Raw genomic sequence first — 27,665 nt, 5'->3', positions numbered from 1 at the left:
TTTATTTCTCTTTTCTCTTTTCTTTTATCTTTCTTCATTCTATTATCATCTCTTTTTCTGTTGTAAAAAAACAAAAACAGTAGTGAGTACTCAGACTTCATATACTACACAATCCAATACTTGGATGACTCTTGTGTACCAATTTCAAACTAGAGTCTGTCAGGCGAAATGCCCATGACACATAAAAGCACTTTTCTGACCCTTCTTGTCTGGTATCTTGCTGTGACTGTTGAGGCATATATACTGACAACACGGAAGCCTTTAAGGGCTGATAGTGGCAAGGTTTCCTTGCATGCTTTTGTTAAGTCTGGTTAGTATCTATTCTCGTCTGTGTTTCTTTTTTTCATGATGTCCCCAATCGGGATTACCGTCTGAGCATGCTTTTCCCTACGGCGTAGTGATACGCTGCAGAGATTGGCGATATGCTGCTAAAACATGGCTGTTTTATTTTACTGATTCTGTATCGCCTGCTCACATCTAAATGCCGTGACTGACAGCTCGTGCTGACTGGTGATTTAGGTTGATTTGAACTAGCAAAGAAGTTTTCCAATTGGTCTAGGGTGCTTTTGTTCATGTGAGTATGGCTTCCTTACCAATCCTTTCGTATAATGTATCAACAAGTGATGATCACAACACGACGGTCTTCTTACAAAACCCATGGTGTAAAGGCCCGAAACCCAATATTTCCGGGCACTTATCTGAACCACTTTTTTCTTTAGCCTCTCTATCATTGAACATAAACTTATGAAGCTGACAGGATGTTAGCACATTATGGCCCCACATCAACCAGTGGCAGGGCCATCCAAACCTAAACATGCCAACCAGCCGGTAGCGTCATTATCGTTACCTCCTCCCACTCTCTCTTCTTTCAATTCTTCTCGTACTCTCTTTGCTCTTGCTTCACCCGTGCTGGGCCGGGCGGACAAGGTTCAGATATGGGATATTGCTTCCAATCGAGTCACTTCAGAATGGGAACTTCCTGCAGCCAGCAAGGCTACAACTCTGATCTGGACGAGTATACCAACTGATATCTCTAGCAAAAAGAAAAAGCGCAGAAAATCTGGCGCAGGTCAAGGTAGTGAGGAGGAAGTGGTGCTTGTCACTACTGAGATGAATCAGCTCGTTATCCTTTCTCCAAACAAAGACGAAATCTTGCGCACAGTTGATTTACCAGAACCGGTCACTGCCGCTTGGGCTGATAAGCATGCTTCACTACTCGCTACTCGGTCTTTCATTTTAATCCTTTCTCAGGACGCCTCGACAATAATTCAAACCTTTGTTCTACCTGCCAATGTCTCACCGTCTTCAGCCATTGCTGTACTTCCCACTACCACATCTGATACACTACACGTCTTGGTTGCTTCTACGGTTGTTGTCGCTCTTCATCTAGAGCTTTCATCTTCCAAAGTGAAGTACACCTCTTCGCCTTTGCCAGCTTCTGCCACATCTATCTCTTCCTTACACCCGTTACCCTTGACTGAGCAAGGAGTTTCTTTTCTCATCGTTTCAGAGGATGACAGAACCATTTCCCAATACACCTTGCCTTCACCTGAGGCGACTGCCAAACTGTCTTATCGCTATGCCTCGCCAACTCTTTACTCTGCTCATTCGCTTGCTGTTGAGTCGAACCTTTTAGCGGTGTTGCATGAGTCAAGTGAAATCTCTCTATTCCATCTTCCATCCACACTCGATTTTGCTCGTCCCAAATCTGATACCAGCCCTTCTACTGTCAAGCTTCTCGAGGGCAAAGACGAACGCATTGCCCATCTTGCGCGAGTGGCATTTGTTCCGACAAATGACGGGGAGCCTGGGTCTTTACTCTGTGGACGTATGATGGGTGGTGGAAGGCTTGTTTGGAACAGAGTAGTATATGAGTCTCCAGAAGGTGGACTAAAAGCAAACACTGTTCTTAACGTTGAGGCGCAAGATCTGTTATCTTCTGCTGCTGCTTCTGTAAGTTCTGACCACTATTTTCTCAAATCGCTGACACGATCTAGTCACTGTCGACTCATCGTTACATTGTGCCTAACAGCATCGTCGTTGCCCCTGAAGATGGCGACCAGGCTCTACAATCACAGCTTCCCGAAGACGTAGACATGGCTGAGCTTTCCCTAGGCGAGCGTATGCTTTCTAATAAAGAGACTCTCAATAAATCCTCTGTTGCTTCCAACGGCAAAACGGCCGCTGGCGTAGATGCGAACTTTGATGGCGTAGTAAACGCTGCTTCTTTGACTCGAGTTCTCGTCCAAGCTCTACACACCTCTGACCCTACTCTTCTTACTCTTTGTCTGTCTCACCGAAACCCTGTTCTCATCCGTAATACCATCCGCAAAATGCCAACATCACTCGCTTTGCCTTTACTTAAAGCCTGCGTAGAGCGTCTCGGCCAGGGTAAAGGTGCAAATAAGCGTGGGGGTGGACGTGGAGCAGGCCAAAACGAGCAACAAGGCAGAGGCTCAGTTGAGTGGGTAAAAGGTGTGCTCATCGAACGAGGATCCATCCTTATGACTATACCTTCTCTCCCCGTTCATCTTGTTTCGCTTTCACAGCTTCTCCAAAATCGCCTTGAGCTATACCAACCACTCACGTCCCTATCTGGCCGTCTTGACTTGGCCCTAGCTCAAATAGCCATGCGTCGTATGGCTGCTGAACAAGCTTTGGCTGGCGATGGTCAGAAAGGCGGCGAAGGCGAGGTCTATATAGAGGGTGAGAGTGATGATGAAGTCCCTCTCGAAATTGGAGGAGATGAAGGTGAAGTGGAAGATGTTGACATGCGAGGATTTTCCGAATCGTCAGAGGAGTCTGACGATGGCGATGAAGGCGTTACGGACGAAGAGTCTGAAGATCCTTTGGAAAGCGAAAGCGGGAATGAATTTTTGGATTTGGAAGCGGATGAAAGTGGGAGTGAAGATGAAGAGAGCGATGAAGACGAGTAAGGAATGCGAGAAGCATCATTTCACTCTAGTCACTGATACAATTCAGCACGCAGTAGAAAGTAGCATCATCATTGTGTATCATTGCATGTATATCAGCATCTTGCATCTGAACTTTTTGCAAGACGTTGCATCCAAGCCCTGCTTACATGCTTTGCTTCTTTTCATCATGACTTGAGAATCGGACCTCACGTCTGACCACTTAGCCAAGACTCGCCAAAAGACAGACGATTCTACGAGATTACTGACACTAGGAATGCTTGAGACAGTCCGAAAACATTTGCATCAGGCTCCTCAGCACTTTTGCATTCCTTGTGTGGCTCTATATACGGAAAAGATCTGTTCGCCATGGGTTTTACATTTGAGCGACGTTACGACGTCTCGAGCGTAGCTGCCAATCCTAGTCTGCTGGTTTTTACCCGTTTTTGTTGGCAAGTAGTTGAACCCCTGAGCCCACATCCTGATCCCATCCCTTCCAAGCTCTCAGTAGGAATGACAGCCTCAGCCATTCAAGTGTTATCGATACTTGTCAAAAACGGCCCATCGACCCATGAAGGGATACCATGTCCATTCTGTGGATGGTGGACACCACATTGTCAGAACGTTGGAATGATTGCGTGGAATATAGCCAATAAATAATAATGCAACGTAGATTGCATTGTTGTGACCTTTTCCTACAGAGCGTGCATCTTAATCATTCCTAATATTCATGACACACTGTCAGGACTGGGTCACTCGGGTGGTTACAGTGGTTATGCCCTTGGGACGAGATACTACTTAGTAGTTAGGATATGATATATAGAGACAGAAAGCTAGATTCATTCTCTGGGGTTGTGTCTCTGCGTTGTCTATCCTTATATACATCTTCTCCTGTCCAGTGTATCCAACCCAACACACAACCTCCACCATCCTTGCTTGCTGTGTTTCTGACACACACATGGTATGTTTTCCGCTTTAATCTCAAACCAACCCTGGCCATCTGCGCCAGTGTATGACATCCAGCCACAATCCCTCGACACTACTACAAAAAAACATGAGATGGGACGGAGAATACATCGAGCCAGGCTGTCGGTCCTGTACAACTGCAGCTCTTTCAATTTCCATACGTTATTGCTTCACACTATACATCACTGCTTTGCCAGAGCGACAACTATCTGCCAGACCTTTCGGCAGCTACGATACTCTATAACACCTCATGCGGACAGATCCAAACGTCCTTACAAGGGAGGTCTGGACGACGACGCCGAGGACTACTCTTGTGTTGTCCTAGCACCAGCCGTCGACGTTGGAACTGCACTCTGAGGGAATCTAAAGCGTTGAAGCATGTCGGATTATTTTTCGTCTCCGCTCGGTAGAGCATTGAGACCAAATTCCTCTACAATTTCGCTTCCCGTCATGAGCCGTTCGTCGTATATATCGTCTCCCAAAGTCGTGCACATAAACCTGTCACTATTGCCAGCTCTTCTAAAAATGGTTTGCGTATCCACGCTCTGCTTTTCTTCGTCGCTTCCATCCGTTTGAGATAGCTTCGACTTCCAATCCCAGGATAATCCGACGTTTTGTGGCTCTTGATCGTTCAGTATATCATAGACAGTCTGCGCACCAAGATTTGAATGGTTTTGGAGACCTTTGACATTTGCGTTTAAGAAACTTGGTACTGGCTCGGTCCTGACATGGCTTAAGATGAAAACTTGCTCGGTCCCCGGAGACTTGCAGATGTAAGTAACATGTCCTGAGCCCTTTTCACCAGCGTAATTGAAACTTCCTCCATCCCCGATGTGTTCTTGCTCGGCAGGTGAACGTTCCGGATGGTCCATTTTTAAAAGTGCAACAATGTAGGTAGGTGGGCGTATCGTCGCCGACTGCCAACTGATAAAGGTTTTCGTTTCTGCGATTCATGGTACCTTGTCGGTGTCGAGTGGAGTTTGAAAAATAACCCATAAAAGAAAAAGTCCAGTCCGTCAGCGATACTCGTCTCTATTCGTTCTCCGTCTGGAAGGCGTGTCGGAGTTCGTTTCTGGATAGGACAGCGCGGACGGCTTTGGAAATAGTTTGGATGATGCAAAGCGCTGTATACCCTGTGGCATGCTATGGGATGGTAGACTGGGCGTGGCAGTGTTGCTGCTCGAGAGTGGTTTAAAAAGTATCAACAGGGTATAAACAGCGTCATTCAATATCTTTTTCATTCCTGTCGGCTCTACCACCAAAGCATTGGATCATGTCCATGGTTGGTTGAGTCAGTTATGCTTGGCAGCGTTGAATAGCACCGCGACAGCACATCTGTCGCCAGGCTGAACAACGATGATGCATGTCGATGCTTGGTTGTTGTATAGATTGCATGTATAAAGAGTAGAATTATAGTAAAAACTGTCGAGTAAACATTAGTGAAACAAATTCTTGTGACGTGGGATTCATCAGTCATAACTATTCTACGTTGACCTATCTTAAACACAATTCCATCGCTCATCCTTATTCTGGCAATGCAGAGATTTCCGAATCCAGCTACGACCTAGAGTTTGTTGAGCTCATCACGGAGCTCTTAGCGATATGCTTCTGGAATTTTACGATTCTTTCGTCTTTCGTCGTTTTGCTCGTTAAGCCAATGCTTCACCGCTTTGCTTATATCACCTTCCGTTTCTCCTTTTTGTGTAAAGTCCGCCGTGTTCATCAACTCCACTTCTGACCAGTTTGTATTGTTTTCCGGGTCTTTCCACGTCTGCTTGACAGAAAAATCATCGCCATTCATAGTCCACTCCACTTTACTTTGTACAGTGTATGGCTTTCCAGTTCCAAAACAAGTGCGGTCAAAGTCAAGTTTGCCTACGAGTGAGGAATTACCCTTGCAAGATTGTCCGTTGCTCTGTTGGTCAGAGGGATGGCTGCCCGAATCCATTCTGCGAGATGAAATTACGATTTGGAAAAGCGGTCAGTGATTTATATATACTAGATCAGTTGGGTGGCAACCATGCAAGCCTCGATAGAACTTTGCGATATATAGGGAACATGATTGACCGTAGAGAGAAGTGCAAAGAAGGCGAGAAGTCGGTGGCTTCCATTCAGTACTTTGATCCTTTGCTTCGATGTTGAATGAGCGCCATGACGGGCTTACAATTCAGAACGTCATGGGATTGAGTCTTTTGTGGCTAGACATACGAATGGCTAGATTTTGGCAGCCGCACCGTCGAGATTTGCTAGAGTAGGTAAAGTGATGGAAAGGGTCGAGGTCAAGTAGTGTCTGTTTGCGTTTGAATGGCGTGGTATGGTGGTGGCGACTTGATTCAAGAGAGGTGAGGTGACATAGCTGACATCCTTGAGATGGGTGGTTTGGTGATTGTAGGAAATGAATGCTGCTGAGCAACGGAGAATGGCAGTAGGCTTTGAGGGTGGCCGTTGGAATGATCGCAGGTGGTGCTGTTGATAGCATGGCGAGGATTTATGGATGGGTGTGATAACCGGCCAGCTGTGTGAGCAACAAACAGCTGTGAATAGACATGGTGGGATGCGCAACGAGCTTGCTTTGGGTTGGATTAAACGGTTTGCTCGGGAATGCCAGAGCTGCGAGAAAAATATGCAAGATCTATTAGATTCCGACCGCAAAACCTCACATGTCATGCATAGAGATATTGCTATCACGACTTGATGTCCAATTGTATGCAGCTACCGCTGTACTGTCATGTTTGCAACCAAGCGGGTGACATGGTATATGGCGCAGTGCTCATTTGGGTGCTTTTGTAGGGGTACAGATCTGCCCACCCGTTGACACATCATCACAGATAGTTCACCTGGGAGATGAAAGCTCCCAGCTTTGCGTCAAACAGACTGCTGTTAATTGGCATCTCCAACGTGTGAAATGGATTTTTCATCACTGTATCAGCGTCTTGTGGTTTGATCAGCAGTGGTTCTCTGGACAAATAGTGGCTCACAAATTTCGTATATCCCACGTAATAGATCGTCTAGGCCAGATTGAGGTAAGCTATGCAACAAGACAAACTTTGTCCCTGTGGACGCCTGTCAAATACGCTGCGATGTCACATAAACATACCAGTAGGAGTCAGAAACACCCTTCCGGCCCAGCCCTCGGCTTCAAAAGATTCTATTCCACTTGCTGGGACACCATTACGCGATATACCAGGTGTTAGCTTCGCTGTGATGGCGTGGATACCGTGGAGGATTCCCGCCAAAGTAAGGATTGTGTTTACTGGTAAGGGTGGTAGTGTATCTGCAGAAATCAGCAACGGCAGATCATACAGTAGACTTGCCAGTATATGAACGTGAAAACACTAGTCCTCCAGCTTTGCTAATAATCCAAAGAGCATGAATAGTCATTGAGATCAAGTTGAGAAAGAATGGGAAATGTAATCTGTGATAGCAAGGTTTGGCGGCGATCGCCGCCAAATCACGTTTTTATCATGTGGTTAAATGCTTCCGTCCTTACTCGTCATTTCTTTTATGTTTAATAGATTTACGTTGACTTTTATCTTTTTGCAACTCTTACAATGTCTTCGGAAACCACAGAAGAGATCAAAATGTGAGTGTTTTTGGATGGCCGGCCATGGAATATGCTGATTGGTAGCGGTAGTACTGTCAAAGGTCCTCAAGATCTCAAACTGTCCATCTCGGTCGATCCTAGCAGGAGTGTGTTGGAATTGAAGGAATTGATTGCTTCGCAATGTGACGTTGAAAAAGACAGGCAGAGACTTATTTATTCCGGTATGCCGCCTTGGTGATGGCTGGGAAATGATTTGCTCATCAACATTAGGCAAGGTCTTGAAAGATGAGGAAGCGATTGCTAGCTACAAGATTCAAAACGGCCATACGATTCATATGGTCAAGGGCGCCGCCAAGAATGTATCAAATTCAGGCGCTCAACCAAATCAGACGCAAAGGTTGCCGCAAATGGGTACTGGGTTGAATGTCAGTGGGAATCCGATCGACAATGTTGAGAATATTCACCATGTATGGTGTTCTGCTCAAGATGGGATAGATACTTATCTCATTTTAGGGGCTTGCCGGTTTTAACCCTTTTGCTGGTCTGCAAGGAATCAACAATTTGAATGATCCCAACGCTGTAAGCTACAGAATACATTCCAACATCGCTGATCAGAGTCGTAGATGACGAATATGATGAACAGTCCCGAATTTCTTCAGAGCATGGCTGATATGATGTCGCGTCCCGAGGTTGTAGACCAGGTGAGCGGATAGAGTTCGATAGCTCATGCTAAATGAGTAAAGATTATTGCTTCCAACCCTCAACTCGCTTCAATGGGTCCACAAATCCGGCAAATGATGCAGTCGCCTTTCTTCCGATCCATGATGTCCAACCCCGCAACTCTTCGATCTGTATGACTTTTTGTTTTTTTTCTCTCATCTCAAACTGATAGTGTGTGTAGATGATGCAGATGCAGTCTGCAATGGGCGGCCAGGGTGGCCTTGGAGGAATGGGGGGATTCAATCCGTTTGGTCGTGCAGCCGGAGATAATAACGCGAGTACTGACAGCTCCAATCCACCAACGGACCCTTATCCGAATCTATTTGCGCCTAGTGCTGGCGCCGCCACCAACAATAATAACGGGGGCACACCATCAACTGGTGAACGATCTACCGAAAACGCTCAACCGGGCACCAACACGGGGGGGCTCCCACCTGGTCTTGCTGCACTTCTAGGCGGTCCAGATGCAGGAAGCCTTGGTACTGGGCAAGGCCAATTCCCTTCAGGCTTGGCCACTCTTCTTGGGCTCGGTGCAGCAGCAGGTTCTAATCCTACAGAAGGTGCAAATGTGGAAGCGGGCGGCAATCCGTTTGGTGGGTTCGACCCAGCCATGCTTTTCGGTGGTGGTCTTGGTGGTGGTCTTGGTGGCGGTCAGTCGCCGTGGGGCACAGCCCCCGCCCCTAGGGACGAGCGACCGCCAGAGGAGATTTATGCTACTCAACTCGGGCAATTAAATGGCATGGTAAATTTTAGTCTTTATCCTTTTGCACATAGACAGATGCTGATAAGTTGGCAGGGATTATGGGATGCTCAGAAAAATATCAGAGCGCTCAGAGCAACAGGAGGGAATGTAGAAGCTGCTATCGAGCTGATATTTTCTGGCCAGCTCGATCAATAGGTTAGATACTGCTTCAGATGTATCGGCAGGTTTTGGTCGGAGACAGATGGTCATTTGTATGGAGGCTTGTTCTCTAGTCTTGATTGTCGATGATGATTACATGTAGGCACATATTATGTTTTCTAATTTCTCTCCAACCCAAAATGATTTACATTAATTGATTCCATAAGATGAATTAATGTGCCACATTGGGGGCTTTGCTTCTAGCAGCTGCTTCCCAGTAAGCCCCACCAGGGAAAGCATAATCTCTCATGCTCTGTTCGTACATTTCGATTGAATAGCCGCCCTTTGAATTTGTGGGCACATTGTATCGACCTTCAGAATTGATGGAAACGGGATAAAGAAAATGCTCATGAAGGTGGCTGGTCTTATCAGCCCTCGTGTTTAAATACAAAACATCAATACTAGACTTACTCCACAAACTCAAGAACATTTCTCTCCATGTTGCCAGACACACAGATGTAGTCAATCAATGACAAGTGAATGACATATTCGCACAAACCTACACCTCCAGCATGTGGACAGACTGGCACACCGTATTTGGCCGACATAAGCAAGACGGAGAGGATTTCATTGACGCCTCCCAATCTACAAGAATCAATCTGACAAACGTCGATTGCGTCGAGTTGTAAGAGTTGCTTGAACGTCATACGGTTATGAGCGTGTTCGCCTGTAGCAACACCAATGTTGATGGGCTTGAGGGCTTTGCGAATGGCAGCGTGGCCCACGGCATCATCAGGTGCTGTTGGCTCTTCAATGAACCATGGTTTGAGAGGCTCGAGTATTTTCATATATTCAATTGCCTGAGGGACATCCCAAACCTCTGTTTGCTCTTGTAAGTGCCAATCTATGGTGTATGGTTGATTACAAGGATGTACTCACGATTGGCATCAACCATCAAGACACAACCAGTAGGACCAGCGTTCTTACCAGCTATAGAAGCGGGGTCAATGGGCTTGCGGTCTTTGGGTATGTTGGCAGGGTCATCAATAATGGATCGGATCAATCGACCTCGACGAAGGTCATCCTCTGGGTCAGCGCCAACCTTTAGCTACGTTCATGCTGTCAGATTTGACATTATCTCAAAAAAATGAGGCTAACCTTGAAGTGATTGAAACCTTGATTCAAGCTCTCTTTGGTCAACCTCTCGACCTTTTCATCCGAATACCCAAGCCAGCCGACACTGGTGGTGTAAGCTGGATAACCTCGCTTCTTGACTTCTGCCTCTCTCTGTGCCTTTCCAAGTTCTTTGGCTTTGAGAATTTCCAAAGCCTCAGCCGGGGTAAGTGCGTCCGTGATATACCGGAAAGAAGTTGCCTTGACAAATCTATTTAGAGTCAATAATGTGACGCTTTAATCTGAAAACAAGCTCACTCCTCGGGTGTAAAATCGACAATGAGTTTCCACAAAGGCTTCTTCTCATGTTTGGCGTAAAGATCCCAAACGGCATTTGAAATGGCTGCTGTAGCCAGGTGGATAACACCCTTCTCGGGCCCAAGCCAACGATGCTGAGGATCCGCAACGACTATGAGCCACATTCAATCAACGCTATCGCAACCACGAAAAAAAGACAGATATTACGGAAATCCCAGAATTTACCCATGTCGGCAAGGATGGGTTGCAAATCTAAACCGACAACACGTTTAGCTACTTGCTCTATGGCAAAGCAAACAATTTCATTTCCGCGCCCGATAGCTGCATGTCATGAGCAATATATACATTTGTTATGCAAACTATGCTACGTACTGAAGGTCATACCCTGGCCCTTGAGCTCAGAGTTGGTCTCGAGAACAATGTAAGCCGCAGAATAGTCGCATTCTTTATTCCTACATCATATCAGATTAGAGCATCTAGTCAGTGTAGACTCACATGGCGTCTGTGCCATCTCCCGTGACATTCCGTTTATCCCACGTCAACCCAGATTCAGCTCATCTGCAACAAGCTTACAGTCGGAAAACGGATATCTAGAAGGAATGTCAGTGCCAGTTGAAGGGCACCAGATTGACATGCAGGCTCACCATGGACGGAAAATTTTGTAATCTTAAGCTTAGACATGACAAGTAATGCTCTTTGAAAGCAAAAAAACACATTTGAATAATCCTTTTTATTTTATTTCTGACTTTATATATCAATATTACTTGCCTACCAAAGAGCTCTACACCGGCCCGGTGATGGCCCGAATTTTGATACCGCGTGAACGGTCCGGTTTCCCGTATCTCAACGGAGATTGCAGCAATGTCCACTCTCAACGCGTATGATTGTGCCTGAAAGTAACTTTTATTGTTTAATCCCTGTCTATTTAAGTTTTTTCTTTTTTCTTTTTCAAAACAAAGAAAATATTAGAAAAATAATAATTGGAAAACTAAGAACAATGAACAGAGCGAAAATCATGTTGGAAGCGGCTATGGAGATGGCGAAGATAGCAGAGAGAGTGGTGACTAGGAAGGAGACAAGATGACAAGCGGGTAAAGACTAAAGTTCTTTCTAGTTGTGGCTGTCACCTACGACAAGTATCGTTCCTGCGGGTCATGCAAGTCTTTAGGGCTAGAAAGGTATATCTGTCTTTTGTTCTAGGTAATTAACATCAATCAGCTCATTTTTGGCTGTTGTTTTCGTCAATTGTTGATCGCAATCAGAATGTATCAGTGTCTGGCAATTCTATATAACTCAATTCGACGAGGTTTGACGGTTGTTGAGCAGGCAATACGATTGAATACAAGTCGAAATCGCAGTATCTCGAGTCTACGATGGAGTATCACAACAGTCATGGCAGCTTCATCTCGCCCTCTGTATCGGCAGTTTCTACTCACCACTTTCTCAAATACCATACATCATCTTCAAGCATTGCCCCGGAGTCAGCCATGGACCCAAGATATTCCCTTGAAAGGCCTCCTACTCCGGGATCGCAATCACCGCCAACTCCTTCAGAAGATGTCTCTCCAAGAGATGGCCTCCTCAGATTGAGCTCTTCAAGGGCTTTGCAGTGTGCTATCGACACTGATTCTCCTCGGTCTTCTGGAAGGATTACTCATCGTTCGCCATCTCAAACAAGCCTTCAATACAATCGTCGACTTGCTCAGCCTGTCGAGCTGAATCTAGTACCTGTTACGCTCCACCAGTCGAATTTTACTCCTAGCTTGAGCCATGACGGCGACTTCCCCTTTCTCGACAGGAACTCTTTCATCCAGAAAAATTCATCTGATCTAGACGAAGAGGAGAAAGTTGATGGCTTGATAGAAAGCAGTGGAAGCGAAGAGGAGTGCGAGATACTATCGGGTAGTAAATTATGTAATGGCTCTTTCAGAGTCTGGGAGAACAAGAAAGAAAGACCGATGTCTATCAAGTCCAAATTGGAAGAGAATCAATCGTCAACAGAATGTAAAAAGGCTTTATATCCTTACCAAAATGCCTTTGTGTCTACTGCGACTAACGAAAAGTATTCTTGTCATCCAATGCCATCATCAACAGCGCCAAGTACGGCACCATTCGTCTTTCTTCCGGTCAAGCCCAGATTTCGCAGGCTTTTTGCCTTTACCCAATCCAGAGATTTCTTCTGCACTCTGTTACCAGCGATTATTTTCTCTGTCCTTTCAGCTCTCATCCAGCCATACATGTCAATCGTCATCGGAGACGCCTTTGCCATATTCGCGGCATATCCTATGCTCGCGTCGCTTGCTACTCAAGCAGATCGTGCAGCATTTAAAGAGGGCGTGGGAAAGACGTCTACCAAGTTAGTCGTTGCTGGTATCCTTGCTTGCGTGTTCAACTACTTCAAAGGCGTGATGTGGACTAGATATGGCGAATTTGTGGCCGACAAGTTAAGGATGAGATTTTACAACAGCGTACAAGCAAAGAGTATGAAATGGTTTGATATGGGCATGGGACTGAGAGAAGAAGAGGAAGGGGAAGGAAAGGAGTATGACACAATTGGAGCGGGAGGCTTGATGACAAAATTCAATAGGTGCAGCGTTTCTGCATCTTTACAAGACTCTAAACTGACTTTAGAACAATAGAGAAGTTGATGACGTTCGCTTGGCCACCTCTTCTGCGTTTGGTCACGTCGTTCAAAACGGTTTCACCTTCTTCCTATGCTTCATCCTTGCTGTCGTTAAATGCCCTTCGCTAGCGTTTGCAACTCTATCCACTGTTCCGCTTATTGTTGCTATTCAAATATCTACTCAAATAGCTAGTGGTTCTCTTTTGGCTGCGGAACGTCGATTTTTAGCTGAGGCTTCCACAATAGTGGAACATTCAACAGCCTCTATTGCCACTGTCAAGGTCCATAATGCGCAACAAATAGAGGAACAGAGGTTTGCGACTCTGACAGAGAGAAGCAAAGCCACCGTTATCAAACAGGGTCTTGTATGGGGTCTCTCTGCGGGTTTTACCGATTTCTTTCTTCTAGGAACTTTTGTCCTTGGATTTTGGTATGGCGCCAAGATTGTAAGAGAAGACAGGACTTCTTCTGGGGCTGTCATGACATGTTTTTGGGCGGCGTTGTTTTCTGCAACATATCTACAGCAAATTATTCCTCACCTTACAGCCTTGACGAAGGGTAAGGCCTCAATGGCATCACTATTAACAATCATCCAAGATGAATCTGCGCAACCGTTTGGTGGGACTCTTCCTCCCAAGACTTTTTCAAACGGGTCAACAGTTCAAAAGAGAAGAAATAATTCTCAATTCTTAATTGTGGAGGTTAACGGTCCGAAGCGATGCCATGGTGAATTCAACTTTACCCATGTCTCTTTTGTTTATCCATCCAGACCCAATAACTTCGTCCTTCAAAACGTCTCTCTGTTTATTCCTGCAGGGGAAACTACATTCATTGTAGGAGGTTCTGGTTCTGGGAAATCCACCATTGCTCAGCTTTTAATGAGATTTTATGACCCAGTTGCCGGAGGAATTACTATGGATGATCAGCCATTCTCTGACATTGAGACAGCTTACATTCGAGAAAAAATTTCGCTGGTTCATCAAGATTGTATTCTATTCGACTTGTCAGTACATGAAAACATTGCAATAGGTCTCGCACCAGCTGGTGTTGATCCCAAGACGAATGTGAGGACTCCAGCAGATGTTACACGGGCAGAAGTTGTAGAGGCTTGCAAGATGGCAATGATTCACGATTTCGTTCAGAGTTTGCCCCTTGGATATGATACAAAATTGGGAACGGGTGGATCCAGCTTGAGTGGTGGACAGAGGCAGAAAATAGCGATTGCTAGAGCAAGAATAAGGCATCCCACTGTTCTCATCCTTGGTGAGCATGCTTTGAACATGGAAAGGTGAAATGGACTGATGTGCAACAGATGAGGCAACATCAGCGTTGGATGCTACTTCCCGGGTCCTCGTCTATCAAAACATCAAAGCCTGGAGAAAGCACAAATCCACCATTGTCGTCACTCATGATCTCACTCAGATAGTATCAGACGACTTTGTCTATGTCATGGATAATGGTATTGTTGCTGAACAAGGCTTTCGTATCGACTTGCAGAAAAAACATGACGGTCTGTTTTTCCGTATGGCTACAGAGCAAAACGCAAACCCTATACCCGTTAAAGACATACAACCTCAATGGCAAAAAGGGTTAGATGCAATCCTCAATATGGAACCAGAGTTTGAAGAAATCGTTCATATTGGTATAGAGAATGGCGTTAGGCCTCCGACACCTTGTATGGGCATGGCGATGGACGAGAGTGGCTTGTTGTATAGCAATGTGCTTGAAGAACATGCGCGGAGAAAGCAATTCACTCAGTTGCAAAAACAACCTTCCAAAATTAGTCTCACCACGCCTGAAAAGCCTCTTTCCTGGGAAGTTGACCAGCTGCAACAAAAATCCAGCAGGCAAAGACTTTTTAAATTGGGTTCAATCAGTGCTGTTAGTCAGCTGAGTCTAGTTGGAAAAAAGTCTAGTATTGGTGATCGTGATTCACTTGAAAGATCGAGTCATGATATCAATACACAGTGGAAAGACGAATCGCAAAGAAAACTGGCTACTGGCGATGTCCTTTTGCAGAGTGTTTATCCCGAAAAGAATTCGCTCGGAAGGAGAAGTATGTTCACTCCAAGACATCAGAGAACCATGTCTGAAAGAACAGACGATGATCCCAGAGGTTCCTTGCTCAAATATCAATACGACAATGCGCATCATAAAAAAAGCGCATATACAGGACCCATAGACCTTTCCAGTCGTATTCCGAGCCTCTTTTCACTCATCAAAATGCACTTTCCGTCTCTTCCCTCTAAACATCTCTTGGCTATTGGATGCTTGGGCTCTATAAGCCAGGGAGCCATGACTCCTATTTGGTCGTTTTTTCTTGCCAAACTGATGGCAATTGTTGGAACAGGCGGAGCTGATATATCTTCTCTGACCAAGTACGGACTCATCATTCTTGCTTTATGTGCTACTCAAGGTTTTTCCAATTGCGTAAGAGAATACTCGCTTGTCAATCTTTCTGCTCAATGGACGTATCTGGTACGGAATATGGCGTTCCATAGACTCATGAAGCAGGATAAAACATTCTTTGATCTATCGCCCAACTGTCCCTCTCGTCTCGTTCAAATTTTGGTCAAAGATGCTGATGATGCCAAGGCTATCTTAAGCAATGTGATTGGTAAAGCTGTGACTGTGACCACCATGGTTGGCTTTGGCATCCTATGGGCTATGATAGTGCAATGGCGTTTGACCTTGATTGGGCTGGCCCTTGGCCCTTTGTTTGGATGTTTTATGGCTTTAAATTCTTGGTTACTCGAAAAATTTGAAACCAAGTACAAAAGTATGAGGGATGAAATTGGAAAGGCTTTCTATGAAGCAAGTTTTATTCCGAGTGGGTTGAAATGACCGCTAATGAAGTACTTAGAGTGTTGCCAACATTCGAGGTATCAGAGCAATGGCTCTTGATGGCGCATTTCACAAGAGATTTGTCACGAATGTCAAGATGGCAAAAAGAATTGGAGATCGCTCGGCTTGGGCTATCGCCATTGGGGGTAGTGTGGCAGGTGGATTGCCTCTGTTTGCTCAAGGTATATGCTTTTGGTGTGGTACAATGCAGACGACGATGGCTGATTATTGCTAGCTCTCATGAATTTTGCTGGCTCAACGTTCATCCTGCAAGGAAAGATGGACTATGAGCAGATGTTGCAAGTCTACAACCTTGTGCTTTTCAGTCTGACCTTTGGGAGCAGCTTGCTTGACTTTGGTGAGCGTAGCGACACTTTTTTAATATTCAGATACTGACACAAACTGCAGTTCCTACCATTGCTAAAGCTTGTGTAGCTGCTCGCGACTTCAACCGTATCTACTTTCTCGATGAATCCACCACTGAATCCCGCGGTATCTTTCGGTACCCTATCAATGGAAAGGTTTCCTTTTCTCGCGTACAATTTTCCTACCCATCGCGACCGGGTATACCTGTTTTGGAGGATATCAGTTTTACTCTCAACCCAGGAGAATGCGTTGCCATCGTTGGTCCATCAGGATCGGGCAAGTCAACGGTTGCGTCTTTACTGCAAAAGTTATATGTTCCTTCTGATGGCGAGATCTTACTTGGTGACCAAAATCTGCTTGATGCAGATGTTGCTTGGCTCCGTGAACACATCGCCGTTGTCTCTCAATCTGCCGACCTTTTTGACGCTACTGTAGCCGATAACATCTCTTATGGTATCTCAGATTTACCTCTGACAGAAATCTACCGAGCTGCCAAAGCAGCCAACATTCATGACTTCATCATGACTCTGCCTCAAGGGTACAACACCCGTTTAGGAGAAAATGCTGCTTTAATATCAGGTGGACAAGCACAGAGGTTACAAATTGCAAGAGCTATATGCCGTGCGAGCAAGATCCTGATCTTGGATGAATGTACCAGCGCTTTGGATCCTGATAATGCAAAAGCTATACTGGATACTATTCTGGACATCAAAGAGGTGAGCATCGATGGCAACTAGTGGCTATCACGCATAGAGTTCCTAACAACTATCGGAAGAGTCGAACCACGATATTTATCACTCACTCGCTAAATGCTATGCGGCGATGTGACAGAGTCATATGCCTCGGTGAAGGGACAGTTCAAGAAGAAGGAACGTATGATGAGCTTTTGAAAAAAGGTGGCGTGTTTGCCCAGCTGATGCAGACAGGCGAATGGGAGTAATCTTGAACGTCCAGGTGATGTAGGAATGAATTCTCACATATAGAAAACAATATTTTCGAGAATCCATTGTACGATAAGTGAATTAGCAAAGAGGTTATAGTAATTTTTTGCAATATAGATATTCTTTTAGTCTTGTACTACCAACCATTATGTAGTAAGATATGAAAGTGGGATTGACAGTACCAATATGATGGCATGTTTGAATAGATGCAGCTCCCATTTTGAGCCAAAAGCATATTTCTTTGATGGGATTGTGACAGGACGTTGTCAGGACCATGTACAAGGAAAGGATATAAGAACACAGCATACTGTGTATGCAGAGGAATGGTATAGTTGGTTGAACTAGAACGTGGCTGAAGGATGCAGAGCAAACAAGATATAAGGAAGGGATTGTGGTTCATAGTTCCCCAAGGAATGAATCTTGATAGCTGTCTTCATCTATTTGAGATAGATACTCCTAGATACTCCACTCGTCCCAAGGACTCCCAGACCAAGCCCAAGAACAACCTCATTCCTGACAGAAGATTCATTCCTTCTATTCCTTGCGACGAGACAATTCATGCCAGAGTCTACAATTGTAACTCGATCAGCATCTCGAAAGCAACTAGAGAAAACCACCCATCCATCTGAAACACAAACCAACATGTCTTCAACTCCTCCAGCCCAAGTGGGCGAAACCACCGTCGAGCTCTTACGAGCCGAGATCGAAGCCCTCCGAGCTGAGCTCAGAGAGAAACGAAATGACCGGACACCATTGTCCGTCCTAACCCATCCTAGTCGCCCACAATCCCCAGAAACCCCAGAAGAGCCAAGTCTTATGTCTCATAAAAACATAAAAATCAACATGCCTGAAGAATTCACAGGCCATGCAGACAATGTACCAACATTCTTGACACAGGTACGTATGTATACGGACCTGCAAACCCGCATATTCGTGCATGACAGCGAGAAAATTCTTTTCGCTGGCTCACTCTTCCGTGGCAAAGCGGCAAAGTGGTGGGCCGTCATGTACGGTACACACCCGCGACCAGCATGGTTCCAAAGCTTGCCTTTGTTTGAGAGGGGAGTAGAAATAATATTTGGACGACAGGATCGTCGATTTGAAGCCGCTAAACAGATGAAAAAGCTCACACAGAACAAATCTGCCGCAGAATACTACAGCCAGTTCCTGCAATACCAGGTAGTAGCCGGATTGGGGGAAATCGCTGACATCATAGCATTCAAGGAAGGTTTGAAACCTCGAGTACTGGATGCCTTGGCTGCTCTGCCGAACGAACCCTCCAACCTTACTGACCTGGCCGATCTAGCCATTCGGTTGGACCAACGGCTTTACGAGCGCGAGTCCGAGACCCGTGCTAAAAGACCAGACGAGAGGTCTTTCTTAGTACGTCCCGAGAAGAAAAACATGCCTACCGCTTTCACACAATCCAACGACTACTCTCAGAAGCTACCAAGCAAAATTGTAGAGACGAAATCCTATAATAGGTACCGTCAGCCTCAGACAAAACATATAAACCAAGAGGAAAAGGAACGACGCATGGAGAACAACCTGTGCCTCTATTGTGGAGAGGCAGGACACCAGCGTTTCGAGTGCCCAAAGAAACCAAGACTCACTGACAGTCCAAAGCCAAAAAACAATCCGTCGCGATCGGACAACGGGTTCAGCCCATCGCGAGTATAGTCAGAACTCACCCCAGTGTAAATAACCATGACGATCCCCTCTGTGTAGTACCAGTGTCAATAATCGAAAAACCTGATCAGCCTGCCCGCGCGTTAGTGGACAGCGGATCAACCAAAAACATAATTGATAGAGATTTCGCCAAGCAGCTTGACGTTGCAATGATACCCAAGGAGGTCCCAGAGCATCCAATCCTGGCAGATGGATCAGCCTCTAGGCAAGGACCTATCACCCACGAAGTTTCACTGACCTTGTTGGTAGGAGAAGGTTTCGCTCCCTATTCAACCACATTCCAAGTTATGCCCCTTGGTGTCGCCCCACTTCTCTTAGGTGCACCATTCTTTCGCAAATATAACCCTGTCCTCGACTACAACAACCAGGTAATCCGCCCTACTGTCACGACTGCTAACATCACCACCACCACCGTTGATCTTCCCCCGGATTATCTGGACTTCGCTGATGTATTCAACGAACGCGAAGCAGAAGCCTTACCACCGCATCGCTCCTTCGACCACCGGATACCGCTTCTAGAAGGTAAAGCCCCCGGGTATGGCCCGATATACAACCTCTCTATTACAGAGCAGGAAGCACTTCGCAAATACCTGGATGAGATGTTGGATAAAGGTTTCATCCGATACTCTGAATCTCCCGCTGGCGCTCCTGTTCTATTCGTAAAGAAGAAAGACGGCTCTCTCCGTCTATGCGTTGATTACAGGAATCTAAATAGCATCACAGTGAAGAACCGTTACCCCTTGCCGCTTGCCCCCGACTTGATCGACAAACTCAAGTCCGCAAGCGTATTCACCAAGATAGACCTCAGGAATGCGTATAATAACGTCCGAATAGCTGAAGGCGAAGAATGGAAAACCGCCTTTCGGACTCGTTATGGTCTATTCGAGTATCTTGTGATGCCATTCGGGCTCACGAATGCTCCGGCTACGTTCCAACATTTCATGAACTATATCTTCCGTGACGTAACTGACGACTTTGTAGTAACGTACCTAGATGATATCCTCATCTTCTCTGAATCCGAAGAATCTCATCGACAGCATGTTCGATTAGTCCTATCGAGACTTCGTCAATATCATTTATTCGCCAAACTGGAAAAATGCGAATTTCATACCACCTCAGTAGAGTATCTGGGCTATCAAATATCCCCCTCAGGGTTGAAAATGGATCCTGCAAAAGTCAAGTCCATTCAAGAATGGCCCGCTCCAGCCAACCTTCACGACCTTCGAGTCTTCCTAGGATTCGTTAACTTCTATCGCAGATTTATCAGTAACTTCTCGCACACTGCAGAACCTTTGACTCGCTTAACTAGGAAGGACCAACCCTATGTCTTTGGTGAACCCCAGCAGGACGCCTTCGACTCTTTGAAAAACTCCGTTGCTTCCGCTCCAGTCCTCCGTCATTTTCAACCAGAGGATCCAATTATCGTCGAGACCGATGCGTCGGACTATGCGATAGGCGCAGTGATTTCCCAACGTGACTCTGCTGGGTCAACCAGACCCATCGCTTTCGCCTCTAGGCGATTATCCCCTGCAGAGTTGAACTATCCGGTTCACGATAAGGAATTTTTGGCTATCTTTTGGGCTTTCAAAGTCTGGAGACACTACTTGGAAGGAGCCAAGGAACCTGTGTTAGTGTTGACAGACCATCACAGTCTTCAACACTTTATGACGACGAAGCAACTTACTCGTCGGCAGGCTAGATGGGCAGAGTTCATGGGCGAATTCAACTTGCACATTCAGTATCGCCCCGGCAAGTCAGCAGCTAAGCCAGACGCTCTGTCCCGTCGCCCAGACTATAAGCCCGCAGATCATAAATCTACTTCATTATCTGCGGAGCTGAACCCTCAGAACCTACGCGCTATGATAGACATCAATCGTGTTAGAGTACTAGCGATAACCACTTCGAGAATCCCCACGTTGGTCAATGACATCCTCAGCGCATACCTTTCCGATCCGGAACTTCCAAAACTAGAAGCCAAAGCTCGCGAGAGCCACTCCGAAGTTACCATCGATGAGCAAGGATTGCTGCGATATCAAGGTAGCTTATATGTCCCTCCCGATCTCAGGATAACCATCCTTCGAGATTGTCACGACTCTACGACTTCAGGACACCCGGGTAGAATGCGTACTCTGGCAAAGCTTCAACGGCACTATTGGTGGCCGAAAATGAGGAAAGATGCGTTCCGGTATGTGGACTCTTGTTCCGACTGTCAAAGAACCAAGGTTCCCAGGCAGAAACCTGTAGGGTTCTTGAAACCTCTTCCAGTACCAGAACGTCCCTGGCAGCATGTTACTGCTGACTTCATTACAGGGTTGCCACCTTCCCAGGGATTTGATTCTATCCTGGTCATCGTCGACAGATTCACGAAGATGGCCGTATTCGTCCCTACAACGTCACGAGTCACCTCCGCCGAGTTCTCTGACATTTTCTTTAGGGTAGTCTATTGTCGATATGGTCTTCCGGAGACCTTGACAACCGACCGAGGGAAGGAATTTGACGCTAGCTTCTGGCAGACGTTAGCTCAAATCATAGGTATCGATCACCGAATGTCAACAGCGTATCATCCCCAAACGGATGGCCAAACGGAGATCGTCAACCAGTGGTTGGAGCAATACCTAAGACTTTACGTGGACACTGCTCAGTCCAACTGGACTTCTCTGCTGGCTCATGCCGAGCTATGCTATAACAGCCACGTGAGTGCTTCTACCGGAATATCGCCTCTTAGAGCTTTGACTGGTTACGAGCCAACCCTGTCCCTGTTTGACCTGGACGCTCAAAGGCTTCATCGTGAGTCTCCAGCCGCAATCGACCGAGCACAAGAGATCAAGAAATTGCATCGATACCTACGGTTACAGCTTGGTCAGCAACAGACGATTTGGAAGAAGCACTACGATAAGAAACGCTCGCCCGTGCCGTTCAAGGTGGGTGATCTCGTATTGCTAAGTACCAAGAATCTCCGTACGGTTCGTCCGTCGAAGAAGTTGGAAAACCGTTGGATAGGTCCCTTCGAAATCCTCGAACAGATCAACGAAAACGCATTCCGACTTAAACTTCCACGACAAATGCGTATACACCCTGTGCTTCCAGCAACATCCCTCCGTCGCTACGTCGAGAGAGGAAACGGAAACACTTCTGCGAATGCACCTACTTCTGCGAATGCACCTACTTCTGCGAATGCACCCACTTCTGCGAATGCACCCACTTCTGCGAATGCACCTACTCCTGCGAATGCACACTCTTCTGCGAATGCAAATCCCTCTGCGAATGCAAACGTTCCAGCGAACGTAACTAACCCGGCGAGTACAGTTCCATCAGAGAATGATAATCTTCCTGTGATAACTGCTCCTAGGTTACCCGAGATCGAGGTAGTGATCGATGAGAGATCATCCACCGAGAACACCAAAGAATTCCTGATCAAGTGGCTTGGTAAACCACCGACAGATAATTCATGGATCTCCCTCCAGCAAGCTCAGCAAGATGACCGCTGGGAAGAACTGCTACGAGATTTCCAAGCAAGTAGAAAGGCAATTCCATCAAATCGACAAAAGGCTCCCAGAGGATGGAAAGGCTGGGTACTGGAACCCATTGATAAGCCTCAACCCAAAGAAAACACTGTCACTGGACCTACCTCACAATATGGACGACCACTGCGAGCATCGCGAAGATTACTTGAAACTGGTTAAGTATTCATTTCATGCGAGTTATTGTAGAACAGTGACTATTACTCCTAGGAAAATAAAATAAAAGAGAAAAGAAAAAGAAATCCCTGCCACCGGAATTACAACACACGATTTAATCCCGTTCCATTCTTACGTAACCTTCATCGAAAGTCATTCCATTTATCTTCTTCATCATTTCAGACATTTCTTCAATCTCATCTTTAATCAATACTTCAAACGACTTCTGCGAAGTCGCCTTAGGAGGGGGAGAATGTCAGGACCATGTACAAGGAAAGGATATAAAAACACAGCATACTGTGTATGCAGAGGAATGGTATAGTTGGTTGAACTAGAACGTGGCTGAAGGATGCAGAGCAAACAAGATATAAGGAAGGGATTGTGGTTCATAGTTCCCCAAGGAATGAATCTTGATAGCTGTCTTCATCTATTTGAGATAGATACTCCTAGATACTCCACTCGTCCCAAGGACTCCCAGACCAAGCCCAAGAACAACCTCATTCCTGACAGACGTGTTCATAGCTTCCCAGAGAAAGGCCGGGAGGGCACAGCATATAGTGTATGCCTCATACATGGTATAGTTGGTGCAACTGAGACCTGGCCGACGGACACAGAAACAAGGATATAAAGAAGGACACATCATTCATACATTCCCAGGAAATGAGTCTTGATAGCCGTCTGAGTCTATCTAGTTAGACACATCTTACCAGGTTACTCTCGTCCCAAGGCCTTCAGTTAAGACCCGAGAATCCATCCAAGTCCTGAAACCCAAGTCGCTCTCAGCTTACAAAGCAAGTTATGTCGGCTGAGAAAGGATACAAGAGACTCCTGTAGTTCTTTTTGTAGTTATTACATACTCAACGTTCAAGATGGTAGGCCGAGTTGGGCTATTACTATTATTTTGTAAAGGTAGTTGCTTGTGGCTCATGCTTTATACATAAGGAAAGGCATGTCTCGATTTATGATTGCTGCTTTTATGGATATGCTTCTACTTGTGGGAAAAAAAGAAAGACATGAGTCTTAGGCTAAATGGTATTATAACCAGGTTTATGGTTTATGCCATATCAATCTTATAAAGTGCAGCTGTATATGGAATAACTTGTTGTTTTGGATTCACGCATGTGCATCTTGTGGTGGTCTTACTGAGAAAATAGCTGTCCTAATCATTCATAAACGTCAATTTGTCGCTACAAACAGATAATAAATTTACTTTTAAGATTGCAATTGGCTTGATTCCTCATACCGTTTTCAAACATATTAAGTGATCAAGAGATGACAGAAATCATATTCAGCACTGATGTCAACATTACATTATCAGAATGGAAAGTGTAAAATAATCTATCTTCTAATCCACAAACCTATCCAGACAGGCCATAACCTACTAGTCACTGTTTCTTCTTTCTCTTTTTCTTCCTTCTCTCTTTCTTCCTTCTCTTCTTTCTCTTGATTCTTTTCTTTTTTTTCTTTCTCTTCCTTCTCTTTTATTCTTGTCACCCCACTTATTTCTTCTACTTCTAATTGGTGTTGGTAGTTGCTTTTTTTCTAATAATGTTTTTAATGCGGGAAATTTCTCAAAGGCTCTCCCCATAAACTTCTTCTGCTTAGCTACTTTGAATTTGGGCATCCAATCATCTTTCAAAAGTTCGTGTTCATATTCGGGCGCAAAGTTAGGAAGCATTACTTTCTCTTCATATTCATATTTGTCAATGTATTTAGAAAACAACTCGCCATCTGGGTGGTAATGTCGCTTCATGTACATTTTGAATAGAAAGATGATACCGATAGGAAGGGCTGCACCAACGGCCATAGGCGCTGATTTAGTTTTGAGGGTAACAGCTTTTTGCCATGTTAATGAGGCTTATCCAAATACGATAGAAAAAACGTACTGAGTACCATCAACAACTGCATGAAAACAGTTGCAATCAAAACTCGATTGATTATAACCTTCCAACTCTTACCATCAGTTTCTTTGGAATCAAAGACATATTTGAGCTGATTTGTATGCTAGGATTTGGATTTTGGTCATCAAAAGCGGTTCTATGTTTTATTGTATCAAACGACTCACAATGATAAAGACAGTCCAAAAGTATATGGATGCGCAAATTACTACAAGAGGGGCTAAAGGCGCATACATCAAGCTGCAAACGACAAGTTAGACCTCCTTGGTGGTCATAAACCACTACGCATCAGACTCACCCTACCACCATTGCAAATAACTGTTGATAATTGTCAGCTTCCTTTTCTTTTCGTTCTAATGGAAAAGCACATACTACATGTGAATATTCTATAGCAAACTAAACAACGATTCTCAGTAAATAAACTCTTTGGATTGCAACGACTCACCTCAAAACGTTCAGGTTGGGCGATCTCAGCCAAGTCATGAGGAGTTTTCATCAAGAGTAATCGTGGCGCTTTCAGCAAAAGCCTTGGTATCTGTAACAGTTGAATACAAGCCACAATTGAACGGATGCTGCAAACAAGTCAATCAGCGTTTTTCTCTAATTCCATGGCTAATTAAAAGTGACGCACGGATACCACGACAACCAGTACGAAGATTCTGAGATATAAGCCCTTGTAATTTTTGCTGGCATGTTACCTAAACTGGCATATATGGTTGACCAGCTCTCTTTACCAACATCTTCTGCAATTGTCAAGTACGTCTCGTAAATAACTCCCAACAATGAAAAAACGATAAAATTTGATACTAGCAAGAAAACAAACAGCTGTCGAATGACAGTCTTGTCTAGTTGTCCTCTTGTAAGGGCTCCTGACCAGCGGGACAGGCGGCGCATAATGTATGGGAGAAGGTAAGAAAACATGGCGGAAATGGTGGCTGGAAGAACACCAGCCAAGACAGTGAACACTGCTTTCCAAAATAACGATGATTCTGCTAGCTTGGCTAAAGCCGGCCAGCGGTTAATCGTCTATACCACATTTTATCCGTAAGACATAAATTTTGATCAAGAATAATGATGAGCTTACAGTACCCATATTGGCCAACACAGTAATGAATATCAACGGAATTGTGTTGATGAAACAAATGATCACCAGCGCAACTTTGCCAATGATTGCGTGAGAATGTCTCGACTTCGCATCCTTTTCAAGATTCCGCCAAAGTACATTGTGCGACCTAGGAGCTCTCTGGACATGGTATTCGGCTGCCTTCAATCTTTCTTTTCTATTTTTGATAATCTCTCTGGCTTCTCTGGCAGTTGGCACTGTCACAAATGCCGAAGTGACTGAACCTCGTAATACTGTGGATGTAACGTCGATTTGATCATTACGAATTTGTTCTTGTAAGTCTTCAATCTCTTTTTTCTTATCGATGGCTTTTTGTCTGTGCCAATCAATCAGCTCATCGCAAGCTTTTGCCACCTCAAATACGTGTCTTACATTCTGTTTTTTACTAATTCGGACTTGCCGCACATGGCGCTCGCACAGCTATCATAGAATACTCCTGTACCCGGATGGTCGTCTGTTTCCATTGCCACATCCTTGATGGCCGCCTTGATGGCCCACTGGAGATACTTGTTTTTGAAGTCTTCCATTTTTTCGTGTAGAGGATTCATATTGTGAATAGCAAACCAAACCGTGGCTTGTGTGTTGTCCCGTTGAATACCAAGAACATGCGACTTTATGTATTCTTTGGCATCAGCAACAGTGTGAATATTTTTTTTCCGATCGGGTTTTATGTCGAGATTAGTTATCATGACAGTTTTGAAAGAGACTTCGTTGTAATTCCTAATATAGGTTAGTTTGAGAAAGTTTGGATAGTAGAGACAACTTGCTTATATGTCCATTCTTGGACCAATTTAAGGTGATGTGCGGACGCTTTAAGTACTACACATACTTCAATCAAAACCCGCACATCCCATATACCTTGACTCACCAAAAACTATCACTAACATGGTCACAATCCATTCGAAAGAAATGTGAATCAAGAGACCGTTACTAGTCACATTGGCCGCTGTCAAAAGCTGTGGGTTATTAATCACTGAAGTATTGTTGGCGTTTCCTTTATTTGGCATTGTCGATGACGATGCACCCTTGTTGGTATCGGAAGATTGCAGTTGGTCTTGATTGTTGGACGTGATTGCACTTGTTCCTCCATAAGACGTACGAGTGTTGAGAAGGTAATTTATATAGGCTAGGAAACTAGCTAAAATGGAAATGACTGTAAAGAGATATTTGAGGGTACGAAGAAAGATAAGATAAATTACAGCATCCAAACCTAACATATGGAGTGTCCTGTATTCATTTGTTAGCATTAAAAGTGGCAACAGCAAGGACATACTTTTTGTCTTGCTCGAATAAGCTCACTTGAGCATTGTGTGAACTACTCTCTTCACCCTTGTTCTTCATTTTCCTTAAATGCAAACATTTGGGCATCACCGACTTAATTTCCACTGATATCTCTCTCCAAGTCGGTTTGAGCCACCCAAAATAACCGATCTCTGACTGCAATATCAATCAGTGGTGTCCCTTTCGGAAACTGGTTGTTACCCACTCTGGGTGCTCTAGCTAACCATCTCCCAGGATCATTGTCTCCAATGGGATAATATTCCGGTTCATTTTTCTCTTTTTCCTTTTCTAACTTTTTCTTTTCCTCTTTAGATTTCTTCTTTTCCTCTTTAGATTCTTTTTCTTTAGTTGCTTTTAAATCATTAAACACTGCTTTGTCCTTTTCATCCTCCAATTTTTTTCCAGGTGCCAGAGACGATTTGTGGACCTTAAGGCGAGGGAGATATATCAGCTTCCAGCGCAGCCGGACAGCCGAGTATGCAAGGATGATAAGGAGCTGCAAGGGTCAGCATAGCACCAATGCACAACCGACATCCTTACTGATCCAATCGCAGTGAGCGCCCAGGCGGCCAAGATGGATTTGGCAGAAACATTCCAGTGTTCCTCTGCCTTTTGAATAAGATCCGAAGCAGTAATACCACCAACAGTAGAGCTGGACGGGCCAACTGATGTTGCTGAAGTAGCAGCGCCATCTTGTCTCACCGTTAGCGCTTCAAAAGATCTCTTCAAAAGATTGTGATGGGTTGAAAGTGAGCGACATGGCGGATGAGTTAAAAGAGGCGGCATGAATTAATGGTCTTATAAACATT

At 45.0% G+C, this 27,665-nt stretch overlaps 8 protein-coding genes across 8 annotated transcripts; 3 read left to right on the top strand and 5 right to left on the bottom strand.

The window, feature by feature from the left end:
• Nucleotides 1–292: 292 nt before the first annotated feature.
• On the top strand, nucleotides 293–2,936 carry L203_104253 (uncharacterized protein; the record flags this gene model as incomplete). Its single annotated transcript, XM_066213640.1, has 4 exons — nucleotides 293–310; nucleotides 560–574; nucleotides 766–1,953; nucleotides 1,998–2,936. The coding sequence occupies 4 exons, from the start codon at nucleotides 293–295 to the stop codon at nucleotides 2,934–2,936; spliced, it is 2,160 nt and encodes a 719-aa protein (XP_066069737.1).
• Nucleotides 2,937–4,264: 1,328 nt separating this feature from the next.
• On the bottom strand, nucleotides 4,265–4,750 carry L203_104252 (uncharacterized protein; the record flags this gene model as incomplete). The annotated part of the gene is made up of 1 exon (XM_066213639.1): nucleotides 4,265–4,750. The coding sequence occupies one exon, from the start codon at nucleotides 4,748–4,750 to the stop codon at nucleotides 4,265–4,267; it is 486 nt and encodes a 161-aa protein (XP_066069736.1).
• Nucleotides 4,751–5,472: 722 nt separating this feature from the next.
• L203_104251 (uncharacterized protein) lies at nucleotides 5,473–5,826 on the bottom strand (the record flags this gene model as incomplete). Its single annotated transcript, XM_066213638.1, has 1 exon — nucleotides 5,473–5,826. One exon carries the CDS (start codon nucleotides 5,824–5,826, stop codon nucleotides 5,473–5,475), a length of 354 nt encoding a protein of 117 aa, XP_066069735.1.
• An 874-nt stretch (nucleotides 5,827–6,700) lies between these two features.
• L203_104250 (uncharacterized protein) lies at nucleotides 6,701–7,259 on the bottom strand (the record flags this gene model as incomplete). Its single annotated transcript, XM_066213637.1, has 4 exons — nucleotides 6,701–6,810; nucleotides 6,857–6,931; nucleotides 6,976–7,152; nucleotides 7,205–7,259. The coding sequence occupies 4 exons, from the start codon at nucleotides 7,257–7,259 to the stop codon at nucleotides 6,701–6,703; spliced, it is 417 nt and encodes a 138-aa protein (XP_066069734.1).
• A 170-nt stretch (nucleotides 7,260–7,429) lies between these two features.
• L203_104249 (uncharacterized protein) lies at nucleotides 7,430–9,040 on the top strand (the record flags this gene model as incomplete). Its single annotated transcript, XM_066213636.1, has 8 exons — nucleotides 7,430–7,461; nucleotides 7,507–7,643; nucleotides 7,693–7,889; nucleotides 7,936–8,001; nucleotides 8,046–8,123; nucleotides 8,166–8,273; nucleotides 8,324–8,884; nucleotides 8,939–9,040. The coding sequence occupies 8 exons, from the start codon at nucleotides 7,430–7,432 to the stop codon at nucleotides 9,038–9,040; spliced, it is 1,281 nt and encodes a 426-aa protein (XP_066069733.1).
• A 175-nt stretch (nucleotides 9,041–9,215) lies between these two features.
• Nucleotides 9,216–11,095, bottom strand: L203_104248 (uncharacterized protein; the record flags this gene model as incomplete). The annotated part of the gene is made up of 10 exons (XM_066213635.1): nucleotides 9,216–9,402; nucleotides 9,455–9,863; nucleotides 9,923–10,091; nucleotides 10,142–10,367; nucleotides 10,415–10,565; nucleotides 10,622–10,735; nucleotides 10,787–10,866; nucleotides 10,910–10,916; nucleotides 10,999–11,004; nucleotides 11,059–11,095. The coding sequence occupies 10 exons, from the start codon at nucleotides 11,093–11,095 to the stop codon at nucleotides 9,216–9,218; spliced, it is 1,386 nt and encodes a 461-aa protein (XP_066069732.1).
• Nucleotides 11,096–11,787: 692 nt separating this feature from the next.
• L203_104247 (uncharacterized protein) lies at nucleotides 11,788–17,187 on the top strand (the record flags this gene model as incomplete). The annotated part of the gene is made up of 7 exons (XM_066213634.1): nucleotides 11,788–13,001; nucleotides 13,054–14,300; nucleotides 14,350–15,851; nucleotides 15,901–16,063; nucleotides 16,117–16,239; nucleotides 16,290–16,963; nucleotides 17,023–17,187. The coding sequence occupies 7 exons, from the start codon at nucleotides 11,788–11,790 to the stop codon at nucleotides 17,185–17,187; spliced, it is 5,088 nt and encodes a 1,695-aa protein (XP_066069731.1).
• Nucleotides 17,188–23,935: 6,748 nt separating this feature from the next.
• On the bottom strand, nucleotides 23,936–27,642 carry L203_104246 (uncharacterized protein; the record flags this gene model as incomplete). The annotated part of the gene is made up of 14 exons (XM_066213633.1): nucleotides 23,936–24,390; nucleotides 24,441–24,558; nucleotides 24,620–24,692; nucleotides 24,751–24,770; nucleotides 24,825–24,848; nucleotides 24,898–25,024; nucleotides 25,084–25,478; nucleotides 25,537–25,891; nucleotides 25,948–26,295; nucleotides 26,343–26,394; nucleotides 26,444–26,802; nucleotides 26,849–27,012; nucleotides 27,062–27,352; nucleotides 27,397–27,642. 14 exons carry the CDS (start codon nucleotides 27,640–27,642, stop codon nucleotides 23,936–23,938), a joined length of 3,027 nt encoding a protein of 1,008 aa, XP_066069730.1.
• Between the last annotated feature and the right edge of the window lie 23 nt (nucleotides 27,643–27,665).

Source organism: Cryptococcus depauperatus, chromosome 5, assembly GCF_001720195.1.
Source record: "Cryptococcus depauperatus CBS 7841 chromosome 5, complete sequence".
In the NCBI taxonomy this organism is placed as follows: Eukaryota; Fungi; Basidiomycota; class Tremellomycetes; order Tremellales; family Cryptococcaceae; genus Cryptococcus; species Cryptococcus depauperatus.
This window is presented reverse-complemented; position numbering and strand designations above follow the sequence as displayed.